Below are 16,202 nucleotides of genomic sequence, written 5' to 3'. Positions count from 1 at the left end.
CCTGCTAGAGGTTTCGACCATTCGGGGTAACCCAAAATAACCTGGAGACGCCGTCGGGAGATCCGGGAAGTTTTCTTTTCTGTATAAGCGTTCGAGTTCCCTGGAAACCTCTAGCAGGGAGATAGGGTTTGGAACGCGAAGAGCACCGCAGTTGCGGCGGTGTCCGGATCTTCCCCTCGGACCTTGAAAATCCAGGAGAGGGCCACGTGGAGGTGTCGCGCCGGTTCGTACCCATATCCGCAGCAGGTCTCCAAGGTAAAGAGCCTCTAGTCGATAGACTAATGTAAGTAAGGGAAGTCGGCAAATTGGATCCGTAACTTCGGAATAAGGATTGGCTCTGAGAAGCGGGGCGTGTCGGGCTTGGTCGGGAAGCGGGTTTGGCTGACGTGCCGGGCCTGGGCGAGGTGAACCGATCGGCGTTCTCGCGCCGGTCCCGGGGATCCGAGCTCGGTCACGTGCCTTGGCCTCCCGCGGATCTTCCTTGCTGCGAGGCTTCCGTGGCGGCGCGAGCCGTCGTACAGATTAACCGCTAGTCGGGATGCTCGGCGTCCGGGCAAGGGGGACCGTACATGAAAGAAGACCCTGTTGAGCTTGACTCTAGTCTGGCACTGTAAGGAGACATGAGAGGTGTAGCATAAGTGGGAGATGGCAACATCGCCGGTGAAATACCACTACTTTCATCGTTTCCTTACTTACTCGGTTAGGCGGAGCGCGTGCCCCGAGGGCTTCGTGCCCCGGCGGTCACGGTGTTCTAGAGCCAAGCATGTCAGAGTGGCGTGTACATCCGCGAGCTAGAACCCAAAGGACTAAACTCCTTTGATTTCGTGTTGGCCAAAACGGATTGCGCATGCGCGAAATAAAGCACTACCTCTGTCTCTTTTCTTCTTACAGCTGTAGATTGATTTGATAAAAGTCGGAAAAAAATTGTGTGAAGTGTGTGATTGTAAAGTGTGTGATTGTGAAGAGATTTGTGAAGTGATTGTGAAGTGATTTGTGTATTGGAAGTATAGGAAGGAAAGTTAACTTGTATAAATTTTATACAGGTTTTCTTTTTTTTGAGAGCACTTTGATCTTAGCTTTGTTTCAGATTTTTTGCTACAAGAAAGAACTAGAAAATGGAAAAAACCATTAAAAACTTTAAACAAGAAAGTCATTGGTGTGCAGTGACAGGATGTATGAGCACCATAAATGTGGAAAAACGACATTTCTTCCTCTTTCCAAAAGAACATGATAGTTACAAATACTACTTTAATAATTGTTTACATTATTATTTCATTATTTGCGTAATTTAATTAATTATTCTGACATATACAGGTGGTTGGCATGGGTTCAAGCATGCAGAAGATCAGACTTAATACCGAAAGGCCCCGAGTATGCTCACCGCAATTGTCGCAACATGTACACATTTTGAGGAAGATAAATATAAAATGGTCAAAAGTCGAGCTCGCCTTCATTCAGATGCTGTACCAACAAGATGTTTAGAGTTCACTAATAATAAGTAAGTTTTCATATATATTAGTTTTAATTACTTTTTATTTGGAAAATCTATAGTTTTGTGATACTTCAGAATATTTTTGATAGTAATATAAAATAATTAAAAATATATTCTTTTACAGCAGTACTACAGCCTCTACAGTATCAACGGATGTAATAGTATTAATGGAATATGAAAACAATAATGTGTAAGCTATTTTTGCATTTATCATGAAAATATTAGAAAAATTAAATTTAAATTAACACAACTCAAATATCAACTTTTTTCCAGAAACACAATAATGGACAACGATGAGGCTTTGAACATTGAACAACACATGTCAATGGACACTGTACAAGAAGAAACAAGGTGCGTCAAATAAAAAAAAAAATATATATATATTTTATATAAATAAAAAAAATATATATATATATTTTATATATATATATATATTTTTATTTTATATAAATAAAAAAAATATATATATATTTTATATATATATTATTTTTTTTTTATTTGACGCACCTTGTTGTTTCTTCTTGTACAGTGTCCATTGACATGTGTTGTTCAATGTTCAAAGCCTCATCGTTGTCCATTATTGTGCTTCTGGAAAAAAGTTGATATATATATATATATATATATATATATATATATATATATATAGGGAAAAAAAGCTCTTGTCCTAGGTCCTTAATTCTCTCCATCCATCATAAAAAGAATTTATAGTGAAGGGGATAAGAGGCTACAAGGGTTCGCAAGCATCCTGTAAAATTTCAGTCTGCTTCAGTCTGCTGGTAGCAATCAAATGCAGAAATACTCAAATCAATGAAGAATTTAAAATATAAAAAAATATAAGAAATATCTACAACTCTTTTTTCTATTTTTGAATTTATAATATTTTATAACATAGTTAACTTCAAAGAAGATGTATGAATTCTTTTATATTTTTTCAATTATTTTAATGATGTGTATAAAATGGTCTACATGTCTGTTCCGGCATCGAAATTATTGTCCCGTAATCCACACGAAACGTTCGTTGGAAGCATCGCCACAATTCGTTCATTTTGCAGATCATCGCGAACGCTCTCGAAACGAAACGCTTGGCTTAAACAAACACGTGATCGTCACCAGTATACACAACTTCTGCATTTGGTTGCTACTAGCAGACTGAAGCAGACTGAAATTTTACAGAATCCTAGCGGGCTTTTGTGGCCTCTTGTCCCCTCCACTATAAATTCTTTTTATGGTGGACGGAGAGAAGGACCTAGGACAATAGCCTTTTTTTCTTAGAAAAGTTTTTTTATATGATGTACGAAATATGCACGTGTTGAGTTTGAGTTTGAAAACTAAAATCGATCGGTTTAGATATATGGAATGTGGATTACGCGCGTTGCTCTTTTAATAACATTGAATAATATCGATTTTACGTATCATTTCTATCTTCAAATATTCGATTAATTATTTGAAGTTATTTTTACAAGTGATTTTGTCCGACGTGAAATATAATTTTATGTTTAATAATCGTCACAATTACCACACATTTTATATACAAATATTAAAACCAAAATTGTAATAGCTCATTTAACTCGATTTTTTTGTAGCAATACATGTTTCAACGTTGGAACGTTTGAGATGGATCTGGATGTACAGATTGCAACTCCATCAACAAGCAGAGAAGAAAATAACAGGTAATAATAAAAGACCAGTAATTATTTTCAAAAAACACTTACCAAAAACAATATATATAATAATTTTTTTTCAATGTTTGGAGAATATTTGAATATTGTAATAAAAATAACATTCTTTTAATTATACTTTTTGCAGTAACTTGCAATTACCTGAACCTGAACGTGTAATGAATAATGATGCTGAAATTGCTGGACCGTAAGTTTTATTTATTTTACTTCAATCTATATATCTCTTTAGCCCGTATATCAGACTACGGATTGGGATTGAGATTGGATTAAAATTTAATCAATCAGAACAGAGAAAACTGATCTCAAGTTTAGTAAACTTTGCTCTGATAAAATTTCAATCCAATCTCAATCCCAATCCGTAGTCTGATACGGGCTTTACTGTATTAATTTATCATCTGTTTTTGCAATCTGTAAGAAATGTAAATATTTTATGTGCGCAGGAGCACATCTGGCACATGTACGAAGACCCAGCAAGCAAATATGTCTTCTGACAATTCTCCTCGAAAGACGAAACTGAGATTGAAGAATAAGAAGTTGAAAGCGCAAGTTAAAAGTCTGCGAGAAACGATTAGACAGTTACGAAAAGGTAAAGTGCCTAACTCCAAAAAAAAGCAGCAAATGCAGAGGATGCGGATCAGTTTGAGACTCTGCGTACATTAGGAAGTAAGTTATTACCTGTAAGGTTTGCGAGATTGTTGTCGGCATAAATTGATGCGCAAGTAAAACGTAGTCGTGGTAGAAGGTACGATCCTGAATTTAAAAAATTTGCATTATGTTTATATTTTTTAAGTCCGCGAAACTATAGAGAATTGAAGAAATCAATTCCATTACCCTCAATACGTTGTTTACAATCATTGACTCAAACGTGGAATATTGCACCTGGTTTAAATAATAAAATTTTTGATACTTTAGCATTAAAATTAAAGTCATTGCCTCCGATGGATAGACATTGTATTTTATGCGCGGATGAGATGAGTTTAAAATCTCATTTATTTTATAATGTATCGCGAGATGAAATTATTGGGTTTGAAAATAATGGAAAGGAAAAATCATCTGTACCTGCAAAAAACGTTTTTGTTACAATGGCACGTAGCATTGCAAGAAATTGGAAACTTCCTTTATGTTATTGTTTTGTCGAAAGTACATGTCGGAATCATGATTTAAAAAGTATAATATTTGAAACAATAATTAAATTAAGAATAAGTGGTGCAACAGTACATGCATTAGTAACAGATATGGGATCTAATTTTATCCATTTATCTCGCGAGCTAGGAATTTCGACAAAAAACTCAATCTTTTTAGTTGAGGAGGAAGAAGTGCTTTACATTTTTGATACTCCTCATTTATTAAAAGCAACACGTAATAATCTTCTAAAGCATGATTTTCAGTTTAATAATAAAATAGCATCATGGACTCACATTGTTCAATTTTATATGAAAGATAGTAAACAATGGATAAAATTGGCACCTAAATTAACGAAATGCCATATCGAACCCAATGGTTTTCAAAGAATGAAAGTGAAACTTGCTTGCCAAGTATTTAGCAATCGTTGCGCTGCAGGCATGCGTACACAAATGTCTCACGGTTTACTTCCAAGGAAAGCAGTTGGAACCATTGATTTAATAGACCATTTCGATAAATTATTTGATATTTTGAATTCTTTTACTGCAAGTAGCCCTAAAAAATATGGTAAAATTTTTACCGGAAACAAAATACAACAACAGTTTTTAGAAGAAATGATATGTTTTTTGAAAAGTATTAAAGTCATTGATAAAAAGGGTACTAATGTAAAAGTAAGATGTTTTAAATGCTGGCAGATAACGATTAAAAGTATAATAAAATTTTGGGAAAAATTAAAATGTTACAATTTTCCATACTTGAAAACACGTAGGATTAATCAAGATTGTCTCAAAAATTTTTTGGTTCGATTAGACAACAAGGTGGTAATTCTTTAAATCCAACACTTATACAATTTTCACGCGCTTTCAAAGAACTGTTCAGTATAACATTTCTGAAACATCCAAATACGCAAAATTGTGCTCCAGATGGAGATGATATGTTAAGTCTAATTGGGACACCAAATTCTACTTCATCTACCGTACCTGAATCTGTTCCATTTTCAACGCGTATAATTTTAGACATCCCAAATCATGATTATATTATACAATGGATCTGCCAGAAGAAAATGCATTTAAATATGTATGTGGGTACCTAACAAGAAAATGTTTAGAAATACATTCATGTGATACATGTATAAACTATGTAAATAAAAGCAAGACTACTTTTGATGATACAACGTTATATTCTTCATTTCGAGCTTATGAAAACAATGAAACAAACATGTTCGGGAACTTAAATGTAGCAAGCGATGATTTCTGTTTATATATACATAAGTTAGAAGAAATATTTGTGACAAATTTTGAAAAAAATTGTTTTCAGAAAAATATTGGCAGTTACTTATTTCAGCTTGTGCAAAATATAATTTTTGAACCGCCGTGTCCGCATTTTCCTAAAATATTTCTTATCAAATTATTTTTGCGTATGCGTATTTATTATACATTATCAGAACATAACAAATCATGTAAGAAGAAAGAAAGTAAGAGGAAAAATAGAAAACTTATAAATATTCTACATTTATAAAAAAAACTTTTTTGATCTTCACTTTTTATATCTGTATCTAGCCTTGTTTTTATAAGTATTTATGTAATTATATATTCTTATATTTATATTCATTATTACTATTATTATATTTTATTTTTGCTTTTTGTCTGTCTCTTTTTTCGATTTGTATCGAGGTGGATCGAGTAGCTGAGATACGAATAGATGAGAGAGGTTGGTGAAAAGAAGCTGAAGGAGTTTGTGTATTATTATTAGTATTACAATGCGCGAATTATATATTTAGTTTTTAATATTAATAAGCCATGCAATTTTTTTTGTGCAATAGCTTAGCATTATCAGTAAAGTTTTCAATAATATGTATTCCATTATTTGTAAAAATTTATCATTAAAAAATTGGGTTTAATACTACACACACACACACACACACACACACACACACACACACACACACACACACACACACACACACACACAGACACAGACACAGACACAGACACAGACACAGACACAGACACAGACACAGACACAGACACAGACACAGACACAGACACAGACACAGACACAGACACAGACACAGACACAGACACAGACACAGACACAGACACAGACACAGACACAGACACAGACACAGACACAGACACAGACACAGACACAGACACAGACACAGACACAGACACAGACACAGACACAGACACAGACACAGACACAGACACAGACACAGACACAGACACAGACACAGACACAGACACAGACACAGACACAGACACAGACACAGACACAGACACAGACACAGACACAGACACAGACACAGACACAGACACAGACACAGACACAGACACAGACACAGACACAGACACAGACACAGACACAGACACAGACACAGACACAGACACAGACACAGACACAGACACAGACACAGACACAGACACAGACACAGACACAGACACAGACACAGACACAGACACAGACACAGACACAGACACAGACACAGACACAGACACAGACACAGACACAGACACAGACACAGACACAGACACAGACACAGACACAGACACAGACACAGACACAGACACAGACACAGACACAGACACAGACACAGACACAGACACAGACACAGACACAGACACAGACACAGACACAGACACAGACACAGACACAGACACAGACACAGACACAGACACAGACACAGACACAGACACAGACACAGACACAGACACAGACACAGACACAGACACAGACACAGACACAGACACAGACACAGACACAGACACAGACACAGACACAGACACACACACACACACACACACACACACACACACACACACACACACACACACACACACACACAAAATAATTACTAATTTTGAAATGCGGTTCTCTAACGTGGTGCATTTGCCAAATAGCTTCATTGTCCTCATCGTTATTAAAAAAAAACATTCCATAAAAGAAATATATCCATCTTTGTATGATCCCTATGTTCAGCAACAATTTCAATAGACATGTAATAGAATGTAAATAATTTATTGCGGTTTTTGATACATCCAAGTGATAAGGAACAATATGAATTACATTTTGAATTTACCTTGAAGGAGATATTTTACAGTGAATGCGTTAACATGCCTCGATACAGACTTTAATTGTCGATGTCTGTCAACAGCCCGCTAAAATCTAGTTTTCTGTAAAGGAATATATTTATTGAAGTAATATAATAATATATGTTCCTCATTCTAAACATGTGTACATACAATAACATAATAGCAAAAAAATATATATATTTAATTAACCTTCCTAACACAAAGATTTTTCAATTTTATAATATACCTACCAAAAATATCCTGCTCAATGGACCTGTCCTCACTTGCAGGTTTTTGATACATCCAAGTGATGATGAACAATATTTACAGTGAATGCGTTAACTTGTCTCGATACAGACGTTGATGTCTGTCAACAGCCAGCTAACATTTACAGTTTTCTGTAAAAAAAAATATATTTATTGAAATAATATAATAATATATGTTCCTTTAATTCTAAACATGTGTACAATATAATATATAACAGCAAAAAATATATATTTAATAAACCTTCCCAGACACAAAAAAATTTTTCAATTTTATAATATACCTACCAAAAAGTCCTGCTCACAATGGATCTGTCCTCACTCGCATCCATTTCAAAAGACTTGTAAGTCTTCAAGTTGCTTAAAAAAAATATTGCTTTAATTAAATTACATATTAACAATCAATGTAATGAGGTTAAGTGAAGTTAGAGGTTAGTGAGGTTAACAATTCGTTTTTCGGGATTTCTGTCAGTGAAACGTGTATGTACATATACTTCTATTATTTAATGTATATTTCAAAGAAAATAAAGTGTTAATCATTAGAACAATAATACGTACCTATTTCTCTGCTTTGATTAAAACTCAACGAACTCAACTTTCAGAAAGAACAATTGCGACTTGCTCCTCACAACGCAACGCAGTAATCCGTAATCCGAGTGCTGAGACAGCAAAGATTAGTCTAGGGGATTTTTCGAAATGAACTGATTGAGTACCACTACTCGAGCCGATTAGAAATCCGACTACTTGTCGGAAACACCCACAATATTTGGCGCGAGCTAGGCCGATGAGCTACCGTCTTTTGTCGACGCCAATATAAAGGTCGATTTAGACACAGGATGGAGACAATAGGAATCCTTGTCTATAATGTTTTTGTCCGTGTACGGTATATACGGATACGGTACGGGTACGGCACGTTCAAACGCTTTAGAGCATCATTTGGTCCTTGTTTAACATTTGATAAACAACAAGGATGAAATGTTTCGAAGAGCGTTTGGAGCGCCAAGTGAATCGGTTTTCGAGAACGAAGCGTTAGAGTTTCCGCACAAGACTCTCGTATGGTAACATAGCGTAACGTAATGTGGATCAACGCACAAAAAACGTATCAGGTACGGCGTAAGGCTGGGGGCTACACTATGCGCGTTTTCGCGAATCGGATTCGTATGATATGTTACGTTACGTTTTTCTATGTGCGTTGCCGTACCTTTGGCTTACGTATGGCGTAATGCCGGGATTACGATGAATTTAACTCAGGGTTCCGTCACATGGCAGTCAGAAATTCGGAAAACGAAATCTCGGAAAATCTATATATATTATGTGTTATATACTTATTTTATATACATTTATTCCTGACTTATTTTATATAATATATATTTATATATAACATATATACTATTATTATTAGTATAATATTTCATATATTAGTATTTATATTCCATTATTTTGCATCATTAACAATTCATCTATTATTTATGTAATATTTTTTAATATTTTTTAATTTCTTTCATTTTTTTGCGCGCATTGTTAACATTGTACATCGTTAACAATAATTCTGCATAATTTTTATTGAAACTAACCCAACAAACACAGAATACACCTTTGATAGCAAATTGTCGCCAAAATGGCATCAAATTCCAAATTTAATGCCATCTTGGCGACAATTTGCTATCAAAGGTGTATTCTGTGTTTGCTGAGAACAAACATAGTTGTATCTCGCGCAACTGCGTTAAACTAACCTCAATATGGGCTAACGAGTAGGAAGCGGGATGACGCGTGGCTCAGTGCCTACGCGAATGATTAGTAACACCAAGGTCCGTGGTTCGAATCCGACCCGGCCTTCGTCCCATATATGCTTTGTTGAGAAGTTTTTTCCGATTAAGATTCTTATGGATTAATGATCTGCACGATTGGGAATCGGAAAGGATTCACAATCTGCAAGATTTAAGATTCGTAAAAAGGATCAAAAAGATTATGAACGTGTGTATCACGGTGGTAGTGTGAATGAATGAATGACTAGGTCTACATTGCTTGTGCTAATTACCTTAGGGTACAAGGCATCTTATTTCCTCATCCGAGGAATGTAACTGATAAAACCCCCTAACGAGTAGGAAAGATAGAGATGACGAAGAGAGAAGTGAGACAGAATACTGCTTTATTTCGCGCATGCGCACTCCATTTTGGCCAACACTAACATCAAAAGTGCCGACCGAGAGTTGCGCTACTGTATATACTGTGATAATACGTTTAATGCGATGTCTAGGTATCACAGGTTGCCGATGACGATGTCTAGATAGTGAGTTTTGTAGTTTTCGGTGTCTACGTGTATTAATACCTTGAATTCAATGTTTAGGTATCCCAGGTTGCCGATGACGAGGTCCACATAGTGCGCTCCGTAGTTTTCGGTGTCTACGTGTATTAATACCTTGAAATTAGTGTCTAGGTGTCCCAGGTTGCTGATGACGAGATCCAGATATCGCGCTCCGTAGTTTTTGGTGTCTAGGTGTAATAATACCTCGAATTCGATGTTCACGTGTCCCAGATTGCCGATGACAAGATCCAGATAGTGCGTTTCATAGTTTTCGGTGTCCAAGTGTAATCGTACGTTGAATTCGATGTCTAGGTGTCCCAGGTTGCCGATGACAAGGTCCACATAGTGCGCTCCGTAGTTTTTGGTGTCTACGTGTATTAATACTTTGAATTCGATGTCCACGTATCCCAGGTTGCCGATGACGGGATGTAGATAGTGCGCTTCATAGTTTTCGGTGTCCAGGTGTAATAATACGTTGAATGCGATGTCTAAGTGTCCCAGGTTGCCGATGACGATGTCTAGATAGTGAGCTCCGTAGTTTTCGGTGTCTACGTGTATTAATACCTTGAATTCGATGTTTAGGTGTCCCATGACGAAGTCCACATAGTGCGCTCTGTAGTTTTCGGTGTCTACGTGTATTAATACCTTGAAATTGATGTCTAGGTGTCCCAGGTTGCTGATGACGAGGTCCAGATAGCGCGCTCCGTAGTTTTCGGTGTCTAGGTGTAATAATATTTTGAATTCGATGTCTACGTGTTCCAGGTTGCCGATGACGAGATCCACATAGTGCGTTTTATAGTTTTCGGTGTCCAGGTGTATTAATACCTTGAATTCGATGACCACGTGTTCCAAGTTGCCGATGACGAGGTCCACATAGTGCGCTTTGTAGTTTTCGGTGTCTACATGTATTAATACCTCGAATTCAATATCTACGTGTCCTACATTGGGTGCGTTCAGCCGATACTCCGCTAGCCTAGCAATCGTGAGCAGTCGCTCGTTTTCGCTCGTTTCCTCTCTTTTGACCTAATGGATTAGAAGAAAAGGAAACGAGCGAAAACGAGCGACTGCTCACGATTGCTAGGCTAGCGGAGTATCGGCTGAACGCACCCATTCAGATTTAAAGTTATTAATACACCTAGACACCAAAAACTATGAAGCGCACTATGTAGACCTCGTCATCGGCATCCTGGAACACGTAGACATCGAATTCGAGGTATTATTACACCTAGACACCAAAAACTACACAGCGCGCTATCTGGACCTCGTCATCAGCAACCTGGGACACCTAGACATAAATTTCAAGGTATTAATACACGTAGACACCGAAAACTACGGAGCGCACTATGTGGACCTCGTCATCGGCAACCTGGGACACCTAGACATCGAATTCGACGTACGATTACACCTGGACACCGAAAACTATGAAGCGCACTATCTGGATCTCGTCATCGGCAACCTGGGACACGTGAACATCGAATTCGAGGTATTATTACACCTAGACACCGAAAACTACGGAGCGCGATATCTGGACCTCGTCATCAGCAACCTGGGACACCTAAACATCGAATTCAAGGTGTAACGATGCGCCTCAAAACGCATCATTCCCGGCGAGCATCAGCCGGATGCCGCCCGGCCGAACACCCGCCGGGCGAGACAAGGCACGATTTGCACGATGTGCCCTTTTTTAAAACTAATCATCTCGCGTATCAGTCCGCAAACGGACTTAGCGCGGCAACCGACTCGGAGCGCCGAGCGGTGCCGAAAACGGCCGAGAGCCACCGAACGCAATCGCGGCGTCGGGGCGCCGTACTTCCCGAACGCTCCACCGCTCCATCCCGGCGCGCGCGATTGCCGTCGCGTATACCCCCGCCACGCCGACGCGCCACCGCGAATATATAAACCGAGCAATGTTGCTAAGTTTGAGATTCCACCGTGAGCCAGCAAACCGATCCGACCGATTCCGCTGCTCACGGATCCCAATCCCACAGTCGAACAACCCGGAGGTAGAGAGAGCTCTCTGCCTCTGCCGAGTGAAGTATCTAGGCGGTTGACTCGAAATCCTATACGAACACCTGTGACACCGGAGTGAACCAGGGTAAGAGAGTTCTTCTCTTACTCGCCAAGGGTCTTGGCCACCCGGTGCCGCCTCCCGCCTACACGAATCGAGGTGCCAGGGGATAGAGAGTACTTCTCTATCTCCGCTAAGGGTCTTAGCCGCTCGATATCACGCCCAATCGCGATATCCAAACCTGCGATACCGCGTCACCCGCGCCGAAATACCTCCGCGAGCCCGCACGCCCGCCGGTCCGCGAAACCCAGCGATCTCCGTGCATCATCGCTTTACCAGGCGTCCGCACGCTCTGCGATATCGATATTGTAACCGCGTCCGCGACCTATTACGCGTATCTTGTAACCGCGTCCGCGACTTACCACACGTAGCCAGCGACTCCGCGATCGCTGTAATCCGTCGCCATCGTCGCAACGACCGCGATCTTTTGTACATATTCACCGCTCCCGCGAGCATCTCTATGTATTCACGTAGCAACGACCGCGATCTTTTGTACATATTCACTGCTCCCGCGAGCATCTCTATGTATTCACGTAGCAACGACCGCGATCTTTTGTACATATTCACCGCTCCCGCGAGCATCTCTATGTATTCACGCGTAACTGAATAAATACCGTATTTTGTTGTATTATACTTTAACCAAGTCTTGTGTCTTCCTCCGCGCCTACTCCGAACCCTGACCAGCCGCGAGCTAAATCCGCGCTTCGGAAGCTAGGTTGTTTTAAAGGTATAAATACACGTAGACACCGAAAACTACGGAACTCACTATCTAAACATCATCATCGGCAACCTGGAACATCTAGACATTGCATTCAACGTATTATTACACCTGGACACCGAAAACTACGAAGCGCACTATGTGGACCTCGTCATCGGCAACCTCGGACACCTAGACATCGAATTCAACGTACGATTACACCTGGACACCGAAAACTATGAAGTGCACTATCTGGATCCCGTCATCGGCAACCTGGGACACGTGGACATCAAATTCAAGGTATTAATACACCTAGACACCAAAAACTATGAAGCGCACTATGTAGACCTCGTCATCGGCATCCTGGAACACGTAGACATCGAATTCAACGTACAATTACACATGGACACCGAAAACTCTGAAGCGCACTATCTGGATCCCGTCATCGGCAACCTGGGACACGTGGACATCGAATTCAAGGTATTAATACACGTAGACACCGAAAACTACGGAGCGCACTATGTGGACCTTGTCATCGGCAACCTGGGACACCTAGACATCGAATTCAGCGTACGATTACACCTGGACACCGAAAACTATGAAGCGCACTATCTGGACCTCGTCATCGGCAACCTGGGATACCTAGACATCGAATTCAAGCTTAATTCATAAGAATCGACTTAAAAATTCCCTAGCGGCATTTTCTGCCAAGCGTAGAGAATCTTCTTTTCCGTTAACTCAATATATATTATTTATATATATATACCTAATTTACCTAAATAGAAATCTTCCTTTTGACCGATAAGTCTATCGACCTAATTTCGAAATACGCGCGCGATATCGAAACTGGCGATACCTGCGCCGCCAGCGTCGAAAAAGTGAAAGTAACGTTTCTGATTATGACGTCATCATATCAGACGTCGGCGTTAGAAGTAGTATACGTATCTTAAAAATAAATTTTCACATTTGGACTTTGCGTCGCAATATCTCCGCTCGTAGGGCACGTAGCGGAATATTATGAGAGAAACCCCCTCTATTTGGACCCCAAGCTATCGATCAAGCCTACTTAGAACTTGATCTGTTCACTCGTTATCGAGATCTCAACATCTCGGGTACTCGCAACCGCAACCCGTCGCGTCGCGTAAAAGAGTCACGGTCGGTCTCGCTCCGCGTGTACTTGGCGCGAGACACTACCGTGACTCTCTTGATATGATATATTATAAAAATATAAAAGTGTCCCGAAAGAGTGGTCGAGTAACGATTCGAAATTCTACAACCATATTGTTACTTCGCAGAAGCAGCGACGATCGTTGTATTTCGGAATTCGGACGCGCTTCCGCGCGTTCCGTTAATGCTTCATCGAATGAGAGTCTATATGTACTTCGATAGATATGCATCAATCAATTGGCAGTAAATGGCTTATATAAAATGTGTCTGGATAGAATAATGGGCATATGTATTATATTATCTCGATGATTCCCATACGCCGGATTGAGCATTGCGTTTATAAATTTATAAAATTTCTCCTAAGAGCCGTTCTGATCCGAGTAAGCAAAAGTCCACATACAAAAATCCACATACAAAATTGCAACACCATGGATTTAATAGCACTTTGATATTCTTATTTAAGATAGCAGATACAATGAAAGAATCTATATAGATTTGAATATATTCTGTCTAGTCTTAAAAGCTAGTGTCGATAGGTTTCCGTTTAACGATGCTAAACTGGTAATAATTTCTGCTCCGGTGTCAGTCTTCAAGGATAATACAACCTGTCTTGTATTAAAATGTAAATCAGGTACACTGAATTTCCTCGATTTTGTCGGCACTGCTATATTTTGCGAATCCATATCCGTAGTTTCATTCTTCTCTGTAGGTACTTGCACGTCGTCATCAATAAAACACGATAATACCTAGAACATTGATATAATTTAGAACTGTTGAAAATATATACGAATATGTTATACATTTTTTGTTCAGTTACCTTATTCCGTATGTTATAAAGTTGATTGAGCCGGGATAAAGAGAAATAATGTACTTTCGTCGGTCGTCCCATTTCAATGAAAAACTGGCGGTTTTTGCCTAGAATCATTTCATATTTTATTGTCGCAAAAGAAGGTGGAATACCCGTGTCTGTGGATGTGGATCTCCATGCTTTAATTGTTTCTATCATATAAATTTTGAAACCCTTCTCGCTCGGTATTGCGTTTAGATTTTGTGCATCGCCGAGCACTAGCTGTTATTGTTATATCGAAACGAGATATCTATAAAATTCCGCAACAATATTAATTAAAATAAAATATTTAATAATATGCCACATTATAATATTAAATGACGTATTAATTTTTTGTAAGTAAGATGGTATAATACGTACTTGTATCTTTTTAGATAAATATGTTGCGGAGAGAATATGTTATCTTTCCGCAATTTACTAAAAATTTAAACGGTGGAAGTATTATAGTTTCAACCATGAGCCTTCCCTACAAAAAAAAATCATTACTTTTAATATAAATTCTGAATTAAATCATGAAACGCTGTTATATGATAACTTAAAAATTGTATTGTATTGTGGAATGCATGCTGGACATTTCAAAATCGACACCACTATCTTTTGTGAAATCGATATCTGAATTATCTGACGTCTGTTTCAGCCAGAAATTTGCATTTTAATAAGTATTTTAGAAATGTAACCGTTCGTAGATAACGTAGAATCAAGCAGCAATTTTTTCTAGATATTAGAGTATCACAGAGTTAGTTTCACAAGATAAATAGATAAACGATATTCTTAATTTAAGCATGACTGATTTTAAGTACAATGATTATGAATAATTATCCTACCTTCTGAGGTTTGTATAACCACTTTATACTCCTAAACTCTTTTTACTTTCATCACAAACGTAGTTATTCAGAGTTTTTCAAACACTTCTAACAGCTCTCAATAGCATTCAGTGGGTAATTGAGCTAATTCTCTCCAAATTTCTGTTCCAATACAGATAGGCATTTACTGAACTGACCATTTAAATTCTGAGAGGGAGCAGAGCAGAGCAGAGCAGAACGGAGAAAGGAAGAGCAATTGAGAAAGAAGTTCAGAGAACGACATTCAGATGGTGTTAATGGGCGCTTACTTATTTCGCGCATGCGCACTCCATTTTAGACAACAAGAAATCAGAAGAGTTGCGCTACTGTATATACTGACTCTGGCGTCCCCGCGTTAAGGAAAAGGGGGTTCGCTCGAGGCACTGGCCCATGGCACGCATCGGTTACCTGAGCGCCGCAGGATTACCTGTGGACTGCGAGATGAGCGCGTGCGGTACCTTGCGCTCGCATTAAGATAGAGTCAGGTGAAAATCGTGCTAGGGCCTTGCCGAGAGTGAGCTCTCTAGTGCGTAGAGACCAATCGTGCCCTCCCCGCGAGCACCGCCACGGCCGACAGTCGCGTGGCGTGGAATATGTGAGTCGGATTAATCGGGTCGAATTGTGTAGCGTCTCGTTACGTTAATGTAAG

The 16,202-nt window shown here is 39.0% G+C and overlaps 1 protein-coding gene and 1 long non-coding RNA gene across 2 annotated transcripts; one reads left to right on the top strand and one right to left on the bottom strand.

Moving 5' to 3' along the window:
• Positions 1–2,992: 2,992 nt before the first annotated feature.
• LOC143903517 (uncharacterized) lies at positions 2,993–3,989 on the top strand. Its single transcript, XM_077417161.1, has 3 exons — positions 2,993–3,162; positions 3,299–3,358; positions 3,612–3,989. Exons 1-3 carry the CDS (start codon positions 3,107–3,109, stop codon positions 3,829–3,831), a joined length of 336 nt encoding a protein of 111 aa, XP_077273287.1. The 5' UTR covers positions 2,993–3,106; the 3' UTR covers positions 3,832–3,989.
• Positions 3,990–7,653: 3,664 nt separating this feature from the next.
• On the bottom strand, positions 7,654–8,388 carry LOC143903533 (uncharacterized). Its single transcript, XR_013258739.1, has 2 exons — positions 7,916–8,388; positions 7,654–7,762 (listed from the first exon to the last, which is right to left on the bottom strand). It is a non-coding gene; the product is annotated as an uncharacterized LOC143903533 (long non-coding RNA).
• Positions 8,389–16,202: the final 7,814 nt, after the last annotated feature.

This window comes from Temnothorax americanus, unplaced genomic scaffold (assembly GCF_048541705.1).
Source record: "Temnothorax americanus isolate GAGA-0224 unplaced genomic scaffold, ASM4854170v1 Scaffold48, whole genome shotgun sequence".
In the NCBI taxonomy this organism is placed as follows: domain Eukaryota; kingdom Metazoa; phylum Arthropoda; class Insecta; order Hymenoptera; family Formicidae; genus Temnothorax; species Temnothorax americanus.
The sequence above is the reverse complement of the archived record's forward strand: the minus strand, read 5'-3'. Positions and strand labels throughout refer to the sequence as shown.